This window comes from Chiloscyllium punctatum, chromosome 9 (assembly GCF_047496795.1).
Source record: "Chiloscyllium punctatum isolate Juve2018m chromosome 9, sChiPun1.3, whole genome shotgun sequence".
Taxonomy (NCBI): domain Eukaryota; kingdom Metazoa; phylum Chordata; class Chondrichthyes; order Orectolobiformes; family Hemiscylliidae; genus Chiloscyllium; species Chiloscyllium punctatum.
In genome coordinates this window covers 9,485,197-9,502,031 of record NC_092747.1, presented here as the reverse complement: position 1 = coordinate 9,502,031, position 16,835 = coordinate 9,485,197, and the positions used below count along the sequence as shown (strand labels likewise).

The following is a 16,835-nucleotide window of genomic DNA, read 5'->3' as shown; positions in this document are numbered from 1 at the left end:
CCATATCCATCCTGCATTTTATAGACTGATAACCCTGCTCTGACATAACCAGCTGTGTCTTAATGAAAATATTAACATCTGACTAATGTCAACTCTCTTCCCAGGCTACTGCTTCCACCCGTCTCCCTGGTAACAATTTGGGAAGGGAGGGGGATATCCATCAGGACTCTTGCTCTTGATTGATATCTAACAAGTAGTCTGGTTCTTCTTCAGGTGTCTATCTTTGCTTCTGGCTGTGTGTGTGAATGTGTACGTGTTTGTGAGTGTGTATATGTGTGTCTGGATGTTCCTCTGTGTGGCCGTGTATGTATGTATGTATGTTTGTTTGTGTGGGTTAGTTTCTGCCTGTCCATCCCAGATTCAGTATCTCCCCCTCACTGCTTATTTACCTCTCTTCCTCCTTCCTACTGTCTTGTCCTCTCTCCTCCTCTTTCTTCTGCCTCCCTCTCCTTTTATTTTTCTCTATCTGTTCCTCTCCACTCTCCCTTCCTAACCCCTCTCACCTTCCTATCATGTTTCTCCACTTTGCTGTCATATTTCTCCACCTACTTGCCTTACTCGTTCTTCCTATCTTTCTCTCCCTACCTTGCTTGTTCATCTCTCTCCCTACCTGAGGTCTCTCTCTCTCTCTCTCTAATCTCTCTTTCTTTCTCCCTATCTATTCTTCTTTATCTGTCCTCCTTCTGTGTTAACTTGCTTCAGTTAAATACTCCTCCTGAGAGCCATCCCAGTGAATGCTGATGAAGTCCAGGGAATGAAAATAAATTGGGCAACAGGCAAGAAGGTGAGAAAGGGTAAGCTTCCACGGTGGACACAAAGCCTGATAGTAAATGACAGAGCAACTCAGAACTATATTCTTATTTTATTTCCACCTGGACGGCAATCAAAATATAAAATACATGTCATCGTTAAATATCTGAATGTGCTATAGTTCTGTGGAAAGAGACAGTCAGATGTAAATGGCAGGGTGCTAGGGAGGGTGTAGTAGAGAAGCATCTATACAAAGGTTGGGGGTTCAGAGATAAGCTGCAACAACGTTGTGAGGAAATCTCACTGAGACAAGCCAGAATGAGCTGTGGCCTCATAGACACTTCCATTTCTCTGGGCCATTCATTCTCTGCTCCAGAGACTGTCCCCACACCAGGCTCTCGGTATGTCAACCCCATGCAGAAACCAGGCCAGGGGGATGCTGTCTTCCCATTAGATGGACAGCATCCATTCAAATGAAAACATGTTGAAGACAGGACTAACATGTCTGTCTGGACACTGGGGTATCCTTCCTCACCTCCCACTCAGGCAGAAAGGGATGGGGGTGGGAATGAATAAATTCAACTTCCCAAACAATGAGACAATTGAGGTTTACTGTCAATGACACATATTGCTCCAACCCATCTTGAACGCTACTAAGTGGAAATCCTTCATTTGCAAATTTTATAGTTTATTGGCTGGTTTCACATCTCTGGGCAGGAGGAAGGTTGGGCCAGTAAGAGATGTCCATTCTACTTGGGGCAAACATTGTTGGGGTCAGTCTTTCTGGATTCTTGAACAAGCACCCATCCTCATTGTGGTTCCACCCAGTGGACTAACACACACAAGTGAACACTGTTATTCAATATCAAATCTTTTTAAAAATACATTGAAATGATTTCACATACAGCCAAGACTATACTTACAACAAATAAAATTTCAGCCTTTATGATTAACAAGCAAGAGACGTGGTGTACAGAGTTGACCTGTGAGGGGGAATTAAATGGGCAACTGCAGTACTACCACAATCCCACCAGATATCAGCAATGTCCATGCTTATGGCTCTCAGAGCCATTTGGGCAGGAACCTCCCAAGGAGTTGCATCACCATATCCCCTAAAATTCAAAAGCAACTCTGACGATATTCCCGGCCTTTCTCTGCTTGAGGGATGGGCCTGGAGGTGAGGAGAGTATCATCATCTCTAAACAGTCTGGCCAAAGATCCCATTTGATTGTCATCTCAAGTACTCTCCCAAGGTGATTGTAATAATTCCAAACCTTACTAATGCAGAGTGCAAAGACAGGTCAAAGGTCAGAGCCAGAGTGGGCAAGAAACCAAAATATCTTACTCATGTCTCTATTTTGTCTTAAAATATACAGAAATGGGCCAAAAGATTTTATTGTCTTTTAGGACTGTGTTAGATCAATATCAAAATTGGAGTATTCACCATCCCCTGGCCCAACTCAAGTGGTGATATCTGTGAAGTCGATTTCTCTTTTTTAAAGTAAATTTCTGTTTATTCCATAACCACAAAGCAAACATTATCCACACTTTCTTATCCAATTAAGTTTGAGTATTCTTGCCTGGCCTCATCTCAACCTCGGCGTCTGGTGCAAGGCCATTTGGACCCCAGAGAAACCTTGCGGTGATGTCATCAAGTTGCGCATCACTTGGTCTAAATACCACAGTGTGATGGAGTTAGAACAAATGAAAAGGAACAATGTGGAAGACACACAGACAGGACATGGATATGAACACATGAAGAAGATAGTTTAAATCATTAGTGATGCAACTAAAAATTAGGGCTTAGAATATATAAAGGATTACCATGTACAATATTTAGTATTAATGTATAACTGTTAGTGTTACATTGAAGTCTAAATCTGAAGACAGCTCTTGAATTTTCTTTTTCAACCAGTGAAACTTCAACCCTTCCCCAACTCCACCACCTAAATCACCCAATGATTGCCTGCTACTGGGAAGAATGAGAGATCATCCCAGTCATAGCTCTCCCTTCTGGTGGGAGGTGCTTCTGCTCCTATTTGACCTTAACACCAAAAGAACACTCAAGACAAGGTGAAGAGACTTTAGAGTGAGGATTTTAAAAATCTCCAGGAAATTGCTGGGAGGAAAATCATTGGGAGGATCTGGGGAGGCAATGTATGAGAAAAAAATATACATTTATTAGTTATAAAATCATCATATATGCAGGTGAAGGTAATTCGATTGAGTCATAAATCATCCAATTGGTTAATGAAATATCAGAGTGCTTTCCAATTGGCTGTGGGAAGACAAGATGCCATGAGGATGGTCATCTTGGACAACCATTGGCAGGAGAGTAGCAGCAGATGGTGGCAGGTTGTGAGACCATTCCTCCAGGAATATGTCCATTTCAGACTTGGTAACCCTTATTGAGGTGAGTTGGATCTTGTGAAACAGTGGTAGTATCCCAAGCTTTAGGCCAAGAAACATGGGTTCAAATCCCACCTGCCACAATGCGTCATAACATGCAGCAGTCAGGTCGATTAGAGAAGACCCTTACTGAGCACAGATAGGCTGAGCAGTGATAATATCGTGGGCCTGTAAGAGGATTTGTGGAGAATCTTGATCCTCCCTCCTGATCAATAATGTAAAAAGGAGGGAGAATAATTGAGAATATCTGGCTTTGTATGGGCCAGAAAACTGAACAGTCATCATATATCCATTACACAACATTTTAAACATGACTGGTCCCAAGTGACACTTGCTGTGATTGATCAATCAGTGGTCCAAGATCATTAGACATCGAAGCAGAAGTAGGCTTTTCAGCCCATCCAGTCTGCTCCGCCATTCAATGAGAACATGGCTGATCCTATCATCCTGAAGATAGACTGTGACCCAAATCACTGTAACACCCACACCAATAGGGTCATGCTTGGCCAATCAGAAAGGTCTTTCCAAAGTGACAGATCCTTTGCACTTGGCTGAGAATTCAATTTGCTCATGGTACATCAACAAATGGACAGTTACCAGTTTAGATTAGATTAGATTAGATTAGATTACTTACAGTGTGGAAACAGGCTCTTCGGCCCAACAAGTCCACACCGCCCCGCCGAAGCGTAACCCACCCATACCCCTACATCTACCCCTTACCTAACACTACGGCCAATTTAGCATGGCCAATTCACCTGACCTGCACGTCTTTGGACTGTGGGAGGAAACCGGAGCACCCGGAGGAAACCCACGCAGACACGGGGAGAACGTGCAAACTCCACACAGTCAGTCGCCTGAGGCAGGAATTGAACCCGGGTCTCCGGCGCTGTGAGGCAGCAGTGCCACACAGTTGGAACATCCAGTAAAACAACTCAATGGGATGCCAAATTGCCAGAAGGTTGTTATGGAAGCAAGGAGTGCTGGAGAAACTCAGCAGGTCTGGCAGCACCTGTGGGGACAGAAACAGTCAATGTTTCAGATCCAGTGACCCTTCTTCAGAATTGATAGTAGCCTGGTAAAGGATCTACAAGTTCACAAGATGCCCAAGTTTTGAACAGTTATTTGGAACATTCCTCCATGTACACACACCCATTACACCAAATCATTTTGCTATTGTCAACTAGAAGGTAGCTACGGACACAAGCCCATCAATAAGGACATTCCTTCATTCCTAAATTGGCACAAAAAAATCCTTCATGCTAGTAAAACAAAAGAATTTTTAAGAAAAAAGGTACAAAAAAAACAATAAAGCAATTTTTGATAAAAAGAATCCTAAGTTATTTCTTTCATACAATAGATTTAAAAAACACTATGGCAAAAATCGTGCTCAAAGTGTGCATCATCAGAGAAGGCCTGTGGATCACAAAATGGCTTCCCTGTCAACTACTGGCCCCAACAGACAGTCCTACTCCTGGAGTTGCTGACATGGGGTCAGGTGGGAGTGTGAGAGTCAAGGCACTGACACAAGACACTGCAAGATTCCCAAATGGGAACCAATCATCATTTAGTGGAAGGGTCAGCAGCAAATAAAAGGTCCAAAGGGACAGAAGGAGTGCCACTGGGAATCTGGGAGGAAGGGCAACAGGAATTGGTGCAGGGAAATGCATCATGTAGTGTCCTGAAACTCCGAGGTGAAATGAAAGAGCAGATGGTGCTCGGAAAGGGAGTGTAATGATTGGCTGTCACAGAATTTGACTATTGCTGAAGGGAGACAAGTACTCATCTGGATAAATGCAAGAATGCCAAATTTTGAAATGTCGCGACAATTTATACTGCAGGGGAAGGGGGTGCTGATTGCTTGGCAGGTCAGCTCTTTTTAATCGGCGAGTCAGCATCCACACAGCAGACCTTCCCAGCATCCTTTTCTTCTGTGTTACAAATTGTTGTGCTCGTTTGAAATTTGGCATTCTTGCAGTTGTCCTGATGAGAGTGAAATGAAAAGCTTTATCAATTTGTCTCTTAGCAATGTGACAGAGATTAGTATTGCACGAGGACGAATAATTGGTAAAAATGTTAATGTTCTTCTCCCCTGATGACCTAGTCGTCAATGCAAATTTCTGGGCAGTGATAATTTCTAGATTAGAAAACTGCTTGTTACTCAGAGGATAGTGGTACTGAAAGACAGCAAAGAGTAGGAACTGAGCATTATCCTGACTCCAAGAAAGGGAGTCAAGATATGAAGGGTCCACTAGGGAGGATAGAGAGAGAGAGATTGGAAATTGATGGTGGTCAGCTGTTTATGTTTATCAGAATTAAATACAAGAATGCCAAACTTTACAGCAGTCACAACAATTACTATAGGAACAGTCTTCTTCCTACTTGCCCCTTCCTTTTGGCAGAGGGAGGGATGTGTTGGGAGTGGGGCGATGGGAAAGGGAGTGGGTGTATGTTGGGGGTTGAGACTGACCATGGGATCCCCTAATCATTCCCTGGCTGTGACTGGCACCGAGTGGAGCTCCAGTCTCCCCTTCCAGTCTCAGTGTCGGTTAAGGCCAGCCAATGAGCAAGCAGGCTGGGTCTTTGGGAATGGGTATCCATTGAGCAGAGCAACATTGGGGTGCACAGTCTAAGCGGTGACCTATGAGCATGGTAGAGGGAGGGGGGGGGGGGTTACTAAGCGATAAATGACTTCATGCGGAAACTTACAGGAGAGAAACCTACTGGGGCAGCCCCATGTACCCCACCCCCACACTCCCAAAGGGTCCTAGCATCAAGAAACAAGTACAGGAGACTCCATAAGGGATAGGGCTTAAGGCATCGGATTGAGGGACAGGCCAGGAGCCTTTTCCCATTTCTAAAATTTCTTATCCGTGGATCCTGGAGGACCCGGTCGAACCCTGATTCGACCGATTGTTCCATGTTTCCGATGGCGACAAGTGTTTCTCTGTAGAGTTTAGATACCGGCCAGCTCATGGCTGCTGCTGATCTTCAAGCTGATGGTCCCCGGAAGTTCACTGCCCTGCCGGTTACTCTTGTCCTTCAGGTGAAGGGTGTGCTGTGGCTGGAGGTCACTGGGGTCAGCCGTCAAAGTCACTTGACCAAGGAACTGGTCACTCAGGACATTGTTATTCCAAATCTGGACAGAGAGAGGGAGATAAAAAAAAGAAAACTTAGCCAGAATGCTGTGGAAAAGAGAAACTTTGCCCAACTCCCAGCCATCAGGATTAAATGCAAGAGTGCCAAATTTCCAATGAATTTCGCTACAGGAGAAGTGTGCACTGATTAGCAAGTTTTCACTGATTGGCTAAGATATTGCCATGGAGAAAGAAGTAGGCTCCTGGGTAATGCAGAAAACGTCACAAGGCTTGAATGGGTTCTTTTTCTGGCTTGGCCCCTAACCTTCCATCAAGCGTGAGAACAAATTTTAGAACCTTAAAGCGAGTTATTTAAATCTGCATTGCATTGTGCTAATAATTGGAGCAAAATATATCCCCTTGTCCAAAATAGTGCCATGGACCTTTTACGTTCTACCTCTGAGGGTGGAACAGGCCTGGATTTAATACCCCATGAGAGAGGTGGCAACTCCAACACAATGGCACCCCCTCAGTACCAGCCTAGATCTTTGTGAGGGAATCTCTGGGACTGCGACATGCCCACAATGTTCCAACTCAGGGTGAGAAGGCTACTTGCCCCAAAATCATAGGTGACATGTTGGCATTGGGCACTACACATGGGCATCACTCCTCTCACATCCAATGTCCCCAATCCCTGATTCACGAATGGCCAACCAACATGAAAGAAGATCATGCCAAGACTTTTTCCATGCTGCCATAGCAGTGTGTATGGGAAGCTTGGTCAGAGAGAGGGAATATTATACAGGGCACATGGGAAAGGAGGGTTTGGTTATGAAGCTAATTCCCACAGTTGGCCGCGAGGAATCACCGACCAGGCTGACGGACTGGGTGGCAAGATAGGTGGGCAAATTAATTGGCTCGTTCTTTCAGAGGGCTGGTGCAAGCAATGGGCCAAGTGGCCTCCTTGCCTTCTATTTGGATTCTACACAGACCAAGCCCTCAGCTTGGTTCGCGATGCCTGTGGTATTCTCAAAGCAATATCTAAAAGAGAAAGGACGAAGGGAAATTGGCTGGGCACACGCAAGACTCTCACCTCGATGCGGATGGGGTCCTTAGGATCTTTCCTGTAGAAGATTCCCTTGACGTCAAATTCCGGATTCACCGTGTTCTTGTGGATGGGCGACCGGACCTTCTCTCTTCCGCACCGGATAATGACATATGGGTCAGCTCCTGAGCAACGACAGAGGTTACTACATCATTCTGATGGTTCCCAAGTTGCCCACAAAGAGGTGACCATTTTTGAGTATCAGGACTGTTATAACTACAGTAGATGAACTCAAACCCAGTCTTGTTCATCCACCGTCCTTTAAACCTGTTGACTTTTGTTACCCTCGCCAATTACACTTACAATTCCCAGCTCTTTGGGGTTATTTAGGGAGAATTGGGGAGAACAATATGCACAGCACCATTGAGCTGGGACTGTTTTTACCGAGGACGAGAGGGTGAGCTACCATCTTGAACCACTGCAGTCCATGTGCTGTAGGTAGACCCACAATGCCCTAAGGGAGGGAATTCCAGGATTTTGACCCAGGGATACTGAAGGAACGGGGATACATTTCTCAAGTCAGGATGGTCAGTGATTTGGAGGGGAACTTGGTGTACCCATGGAACTGCTGCCCTTGTCCTTCTAGATGGTCAAGCTCACAGGGTTTGGAAGGTGAAGTGTATGTTGTGGATGGTACACAATGCCGTGTACATCGATGGTGAGTGAGTCTTTAAAGATACCAGCCGAGTGGGCTGCTTCCTCCTGGGTGGTGTTTGAGCTTCTGGACTGCTATCTATGCCTCACTCATAGAGTCATGCAACTCATCCAGGCAAGCATGAGTATTCCATGGCATGGTCCCTCATAGACAGTGGACAGGATTCGGGGAGTCACAGAATCAACCCAGCACAGAAGGAGGCTGCTCGGCCCATCATGTCTACATTAGCTTTCCAAGTGAGCATCTCACCCAATGCCATTCTCCAGCATTATCCCCTCAAGCCCCAAACGCTGCACAGTGTTCCCTTCCAAACAGCTAATGCCCTTCTGAGTGCCTCAAACGTGCCCCTCCCCCAGCACACCCTCAGCCAGGAACGGAGCCCAGTGCAAGCAGTGGGCTGCAGGCCTGGGTCATGGCCAAGGTATGTAAAGATCCAATCTCTCTCTCTCTGTCTCTCTACTTGCGCGTGTGCGCACTGTACCTGTCTCACCGTCCTGTTGGGCCAATCCACTGGCAGCAACAACGTGAACTTGAGTCACCACTTTGGGGTGCCCGAATAGCCCAGACCAGCAGGTCCTTGGTGGCTCGTTGAGGGTGAGCTCCCTGTGAAGACGACCACAAAGAGAAACAAAAACACAACAAGGAGCACAGGTTTGTGAGGACATCAAGTCATGGAACTGCCGGCAGCCATCTTGCCGATGGTCCCTTTCAGAGTCATGTGACCATCCCTGCGATCTTGTTTCCAATGTCACCAGGCCACACCGGGGAACTCAATAAGGGGGACTTCACAAAGCGTTACATGCTGATATTCTGTCAACAGCTCATGAGGAAACAATGTGGTTTGGAATGTGCTGGTGGAATGTTGCACCAATCTTTATCAGAATCAATCAACATTTCAAACCTGCTACAGTGGTAGGCTCCCACAGATTAAGTGTTTCTGAGGAGCTGACCTGGAGCACAGAGCTCTGAACTGTTACTCCGGCCTGACAGTGAATACACCAGGAGCAATGAGGGAGATTGACCCAGATACGGGAGAACAACAAATGAAGGTAGTACGGTGGTCATAAGGAGAGAGACAGGGAGAAGGGCCGATGGGGAAAGGCAATCAGTCCCACAGAGGGTGGAGGGGGACACACAGACAAAGAAAGAGGCATGGATCAAAGACACAGAGAGGGAGGAGTGAGATACAAAAAATGACAGAGAGAGAGAGAGAGAGAGAGAGACTGAGAGACCAAGGGAGAAATTCAAAAACAGTGAGATGCAGTGGGCAAGAAAAAGAGGAAAAACGTGCAGAAAGAGACACAGAAAGAGATAGAAAAAGGAGTGAAAAACTGACAGTATCTCTCACGTGCACACAGCCACACTCTCTCTCTCACACACACACACACACACATATACAAACACACACAGTCATACACACTCACACAGTCATACACATTCAGTCTCACACACACAATCATACACACTCACTCTTTACACACAGTCAACCACACACTCTTTACACACAGTCATGCACATATTCTCACACAGTCATACACACACGCGCACAGTCATACACACTCATTCTTAACGCAGTCATCCACACACAGTCATACACACACTCTCACAACGTCATACACACACAGTCATATACATACATACACACTCACAGTCACAAACACACACACACACAGAGTCAAAAACACACACACTCTCTCACGCACAGTGACATACACACTTACTCTCACACACAGTCATACACACACGGTCTGGATGTTACAAGGTCAGGGGTAGAGAAGAGTAATTGACACCTACATTTTCATCCTGGGTGAGAAAGTCATTCACAAATGGGCCACCAAAGTTTCAAAAGCCTGTCCAACAGCCAACTGCCCGCCATTGATGTCATCCCCACTTGCTCCACTGCTGAGGAAATGGGAGGGGGACAGCAGGGGGCACGGTTTGTTTTCCCTGAATGGCCACAGTCATTGGAGACAGTATCACTATATCACCACAGCATGGAGTCACCAACAGCACCACAGCACCGTCACATTCTCCACCACCAAGGCCAGCACCATTCCCAAAGCCAGGCTTCACTTCATGCACATTAAACTCATGATGATAGCAGCAAAAATAGCAACCAACACTGAGCAAGGCAGATTAGATAGAATTAACAATGCAAAAACAAGTCATTCAGGCCATCAACTGAACTCCATCTCCATGTTATCTCCTTCACCCTCTTCACTTCCCCCGATACTCCATCCTACTTCCTCTACTTTCATTGCCTTGACTTCATTCAGGCATAGTCTAGATTGGAGTGGTGCTGGAAAAGGACAGCAGGTCAGGCAGCATCCGAGGAGCAGGAAAATCGATGTTTCGGGCAAAAGCCCTTCATCAGGAATAGGTGGTGATATAGTGATACTGTCTCCATATTCCTGATGAAGGGCTTTTGCCCAAAACATCGATTTTCCTGCTCCTCGGATGCTGCCTGACCTGCTGTGTTTTTCCAGCACCGCTCTAATCTAGACTCTGGTTTCCAGCATCTGCAGTCCTTGTTTTTACCCTTCATTCAGGCATCCTGCCTCTTCTTTAATACACCATCATTGCCTACTTCAACCAATTCACACGGAAGCGAATTCCCCATTCTCTTCATGCGCTTTCCAAACAGAAAACTCCTTTTGAGTCTGTTTAAACCCATTTCATCTGTTGAAGAAGTTGTCTTCACTGACCTGGGAACAAAACGACATGAACCAGGAGCCATTCGGCCCATCAAGTCTGCTGTAGCATCCAATATGGCCGTGGATGATCTTAGCCTTCCACGCCACTTTCCTGACTACTCACTTGCCCTATCTTGATTTCCCTGAGGGACTAAAACTCAGTCTATTGCGATCAGAAGCATATTCCACAATGGAGATTCCCTATCCCAGCCCTCTGGGGTCGGGAATTCAAAACATACCCCACTTTTGAATGAAGTTAATCTCAATCCTCAAAGTTTGGCCCCTTATCCCAAGACCATGTCCCTGCTTTTCAGATTCCCAGACCAGTGGAAATGGCTCTCTCAGGCTCTGCTCTATCCAACCCTTCTACAATCCTAAAATCTTTCACAGTGATTGCCTGTAGGAGATCTCCCACTTTATTCTTCCAAACTCCGGTGAATTGGTCTGCTCTGCCCTTTCTCCAGTACTTTGGGGAACATACCCGGGGCCGGGGGGGGGGGGGGGGGGGTGGGGGGGGGTACAGAGTTGATGGGAGAGAGGAGCAAAGGAGCAAGGTGGAGGAGGGAAGGGAGAACGTGGCAGAGTGTAGGCCCTTTGTGCGTGAACGGTGAGGCAGAGGGAACGTGGAAGTGCAACATGCAGGAAGCCAGAGGAGCGGACAGAGGCCTCTGATCCCCGAGAAAGCCTCACCTCCTCCATTGCCGCTCACTCCACTCATTAGGGCAGACAATTTCCCACTCAAGGTCTTACCTGAAGTTGGACGGCACATCGGTGAAGATCCTCAGTAAGAATTCGCCCTGTATGCCCGGCTCAAAGGTGGTGGGGATGATGACGTAGCGTCCCTGAGGGAGCAGTTCCCGCAGGAAGATGGTCTTGGAGTTGATGTAGACTGAGCCGGCCACTTTCTGCTGAATGGTGTGCATCCTGTAGTTACGGTTCAACTCCACCTGCCAAAGCCAATTCACCTCAACAGTCAGCACAACGGTGGGATTCACAGACCGAGAGCGGGAGATAGCGCTCTCACCTCAGAACCAGCTCGCGTCCTGTTTTCCTTGCAGCGTCGGAGGCTGAGGGGTGACCTTACAGAGGTCTATAAAATCATGAGGGGCATGGATAGGGTGAATAGCCAAGATCTTTTTCCCAGAGTAGGGGAGTCCAGAACGAGAGGGCATAGATTTAAGGTGGGGGGGTGGGGAAGGAAACATTTTAAAAGGACCTAAAGGGCAACATTTTTCACACAGAAGGTGGTGCGTGTATGGAATGAGCTGCCAGAGGAAATGGTGGAGGCTGGTACAATTACAGCATTTAAAAGGCATCTGGATGGGTATATGAATAGGAAGGGTTTAGAGGGATATGGGCCAAATGCTGGCAAATAGGAATATATTTATTTAGGATATCTGGCCGGCTTGGACTGAAGGGTCTGTTTCTGTGCTGTAATCTCTATATGACTGTAAGTGGAGTCAGTGGATGTGAGTGAGGTCTTAAGTGAATATTTCTCAACCATATTCACAGAGGAAAGACATTGTAGTTGGGGATTTCAGGTGGAATGATAAGGTTCTAGGATCATGTTAAGATTAATAAGGAGGTGGTATTAGATGTTTGAGTGAGGATTAACGTGTATATAAATCCCCAATGCCTGAAGTGATATATCCCAGACTGCTATGGGAAGCAAGGGAGGAGATTGCTGGGATCCTGGTGCAGATATTTAATTCTTTGCTGGCTTCAGGTAAAGTGTCAGGTGATTGGAGGATATCTAATGAGGATAGCTCACTGTTCAAGAAGGGCAGTGGGGATTGGCCAGGAATTATAGAGCAGTTAGTCTGGCGTCAGTGGAAGGGGCATTATTGGAAAAAATCTGAAGGTCAGGACTAATCAACACTGGAAAGGCAAGGGTTGTTCAGGGATAACCAGCACAGATTTGTTGGAGATCCTGACTGACTAATCAAATTTTTTGAAAAGGGACTAAGTATATTCATAAGGGTAATGCGGTTAACGTATTTATGGACTTCAGCAAGGCCTTTGACAAGTTCCCACATGGAAGTATAGAAATGCTTGCCCAAACTCAAAGATAGCTGTTGTGAGCGAGTTTCTTCAGGAGCATACTTTTCTTTCGTTGCCGCTGGAATAGCTCCACAGAGGCCAGTCACCAAGTCCCCCTTTATTTATGTGTGGAGAGTGCTCGACACTGATCCAGCTCCCTCAGAGCCTGCTCTCGGAGTGAGCAGAACCTCTGACACTCCTGTTTATATCTGTCAGCCAGGGCTCTATGACTGGATCAGGTTAACAGCCCCAATCACAGAACTCATAATCTATCAGGTCCACCTGGCTGACCTTGTTACAGTCAATAAAAACATCAGGTTTTTTTCCCCTCAGGGACATGAGTGAGCCAGACGGGTTTTACAACAATTGATTACAGCTTCATGACTACCATTACCAAGTCTAGCTTTCAATTCCAGATTTGTCTTAATTTAACTTCGGTCACCCATTCTGATTGAATGGTGGAGCAGTTGATGGGCTGAATGGCCTACCACCTATCTTATGGTCTTCTATTCCCTGTCATGGGAGGGATTTGAGTTCCTGACCCCCAGATAATTAGTCCAACCTCTGGATTGCTGGTTCAGTGTTAATATTTGACTGGTGCCATTACAGAAGTGCTTCTCCACCCTCCTCGCCTGGCACTATTTGGGCGCTGGTAGCTACATTACGAATAAAGCCACATGGCAGCTTGACACCACTCAGAAAAGTGAAGAAGGGCTTATGCCCAAAACGTCGATTCTCCTGCTCCTTTGATGCTGCCTGACCTGCTGCGCTTTTCCAGCAATACATTTTTAAGCTCTGATCTCCAGCATCTGCAGTCCTCACTTTTTTCTACCACTTAGAAAAGGGCATTGGAGATATTTCAGCCTAGGATTTCCTCTCCATTGAGAGACTGGCTGCTTGTTTAAATGGTCTTACCTTGTAGACCTCAAACCCCATCGACAGTTTCTCCCCTCTGCCCTGCTTTCGATTATAACGAACATCTTTCTGTTGCAGGCAGATCAATACTTCGTCCGTTTCCTTTTTGACATCGAACATATACTGCGGAGAGAATTCCAGAGAAACACTCTAAAGCACAAAGCGAGTGGTAACCAACACTCCACACTCAGTTAGAGTCACACTATTAGAGGTCAGAAACTTTTCCATACTCACATTCATTCAAGAGTTGCACAGTGTGTAAGGCCGCTACCTATTATAATAATGCTTGGCCATGGGTGGCACAGTGATTCAGTGGGTAGCATTGCTGCCTCACAGCGCCAGGGACCTGGGTTCAGTTCCAGCCTTGGATGACTGTCTGTGTGGAGTTTGCACATTTTTCCTGTGTCTGTGTGGGTTTCTTCCGGGTGCTCCGATTTCCTCCCACAGTTCCAAAGATGTTCCAAGTTAGGGTGGATTGGCCATGCTAAATTGCCCATACTGTTCAGGGATGTGTAAGTTAAGTGCGTTAGCCATGGGAAATGTGGGGTTACAGGGAGAGGGCAAGGGGATGTGTCTGAGTGGGCTGCTCTTCAGAGGGTCGGTGCAGACCCATTGGTCTGAATGGCGTTTCCACACTGTAGGGATCGTTTGTTAATGTCATTGTTAAGGTTTAAAAGAATTGGTGGTGAATATTAATCATCTTTGAGCACATGCAGACAGCGAGCTGCGATACTCAGTTGTGGGATGAGAGCAATGGGACTGAGCAAGTCAGTAAACTGTCTCCACAAACAAATGGTCTGTTTCTTAATTTCTATCTCAGCCGACTCGATGGATTCCAAGAATGTAATGGCAATCCTTAGGTGCCTATCTCGAGATATCCTCAAGATAGTGATTGTGGGAAAAGATCTGCCACCCTGCCTACCCATAGTCGGCCCACACAGAATATAGGAAAGCAAACTTGGCCAAACTATACCAAAAACACCCAAAATGCCTCAGCAGTGACCAAACAGACTGACAAGTAAAACCAGATAGCAATGGACAAGGGAATACACTTCACACAACACACTAACAATACCCTGTCAACACAGCTGTCCCAAAGCCCCTAGGGCAGTCTGATAACACAGCAATACCAAAGCCACACAAAGAACAGGTCAGACAGAGAGGCACCACCAAGGACCTTGCACCCAGGGACAGGAACAATGGAAACACCTTACTGTTTCAAAAGAGACATTCTCACCTACCTGCAAAGAGAGCTGGAATCTCCTGATCCCATCAAGAACTCAGTGATACTCTCAGGGATGATACATTGTATTGAGAATCAGGACATTCTTCCGATAACTGGTTTTCAATTATCACCATTGTTACTGGATTACTCCATTTCCAAATACTTTGTATCTTTCCCCATTTTAATTAACCTTCATGTACAAGATTCCTATAAAACCTGGCTTCGTCCTCAGCTCGAGGAAGAGAACCCTTGATCTACCTGGACAGACTGTCAGTTCTCTGTCAGCCTAGTCAATTTCTCTTCCAGCGATATCGCTTGTAATAAACAGCTTGTCAATTTCACCCGGTCTGGTTTGTGTGGTCTCTGTTTTATTGGGCTAATTTCTCCGACAGTGATTCACCACTGCGTTGAACTGCTACAGACAGTATGGTCAGAGTGCTTTCAATGAAGGTTGGATTCAACAGAGTGACATGATACTGGAAAACCGGATCAGGAATGGGCTTTTCATCCCCTTCAGCCAATTCCACCATTGCAGATTATGATTTACTAGGTCCACGTCAGGGGCGGGTAGTGAAGATTGAAGCTGTGAGGAAACCTGATGTGGGTTTGGAGTTACGTACAGGTTGACTGGGTATTTTTCCTTCCCGAATTGGCCAGATGGATTATTAATGACAATCGAACAACTTCATAGCCAGGTCTGCTACAGTCATAAAGTGATCGAGTCATACAACATGGAAGTGACCCTTCAGTCTAACTAGTCCATGCTGACCATAATCCCAAACTAAACTAGTCTCACCTGCCTGTACTTGGCCCGTATCTGTCCAAACCTTTTCTATTCATGTACTTATCTAAATGCCTTTTAAATGTTGTAACTGTACCTGCTTCCACCACTTCCTCTGGAAGTTCATTCCACACTCGAACCACTCTCTGTGTAATAAAGTTGCTCCTCATAGCTTTTTAAATATTTCTCCTCTCACCTTAAAAAATATGCCACCCGCTCTTCAGTTCTGAAATCCCGTACCCAATGGAAAAATCTTTGCTATTCACATTACCTCTACCCCTCATGATTCTATAAATCTCTATAAGGTTGCCCCTCAGCATCCTATGCTCCAGTGAAACAAGTCCCAGCCTATCCAGCCTTTCCTTATAACTCAAACCCTCCAGTCCTGACAACATCCTGGTTAATCTTTTCTGAACTCTCTCCAGTTTACTAGTAGCCTTCTGATAGAAGGGCAACCAGAACTGCACATAGTACACCAGAAGAAGCCTCACCAGGGTCCTGCACAACCTTGGAGAAAGTGAGGACTGCAGATGCTGGAGATCAGATCTGAAAAATGTGTTGCTGGAATCCCATGCTTCCTGAAGAAGGGCTTATGCCCGAAAAGTTGATTTTCCTGCTCCTTGGATGCTGCCTGACCTGCTGCACTTTTCCACAACCTTAACATGACGTCCCAACCCCTATACTCAAAGGTCTGAGCAATGAAGGCAACATGCTAAATGTCTTCTTAACCACCCTGTCCAAGTGTGATGCAAACTTCAAAGAATTATGTACCTGAACCCCGAAGTCTTTCTGTTCTACAACACTACCCAAGTCCTCACTTTTAACTGCATAAGTCCTGAATGTCTTGCTTTCACCAAAATGCAACACCTCACATTTATCCAAATTAAACCTCATCTACCACTCCTCAGCCCATTGACTCAATTGATCAAGATCCCTTCGTAATCTAAGATAACCTTCTTCACTGTTGACTATGCTTCCAACTTTGGTTAATCTGCAAAGTTACTAGCTATGCCTTCTACAATCTCATCCAAATTATTTATACACTAATATCAGTTATTTCCAAATTTTCATAAATTACCATTTGGTAATTGCCCTTGAACTGAACGGTTTGCTAGGTCATTTCAGAGACCAGTTAAGGGTCAACTTCTGAGACTCCAAAAATACAGCAATGTAGTTGATTCTTAACTA

General features: G+C 45.8%; 1 protein-coding gene across 1 annotated transcript in view; it reads right to left on the bottom strand.

Annotated features, from left to right (window-relative positions):
* Window positions 1-862: 862 nt before the first annotated feature.
* The window catches only part of capn5a (calpain 5a), a 107,894-nt gene continuing 91,921 nt past the window's right edge, over window positions 863-16,835 (bottom strand). The window contains exons 9-13 of the mRNA XM_072576846.1: window positions 13,642-13,764; window positions 11,437-11,633; window positions 8,475-8,596; window positions 7,327-7,463; window positions 863-6,295 (exon numbers count right to left, since the gene is read on the bottom strand). Of these exons, the coding sequence (XP_072432947.1) occupies window positions 6,113-6,295; window positions 7,327-7,463; window positions 8,475-8,596; window positions 11,437-11,633; window positions 13,642-13,764 (762 nt within the window). The 3' untranslated portion in view covers window positions 863-6,112. The remainder of the gene's footprint in view (window positions 6,296-7,326; window positions 7,464-8,474; window positions 8,597-11,436; window positions 11,634-13,641; window positions 13,765-16,835) is intronic.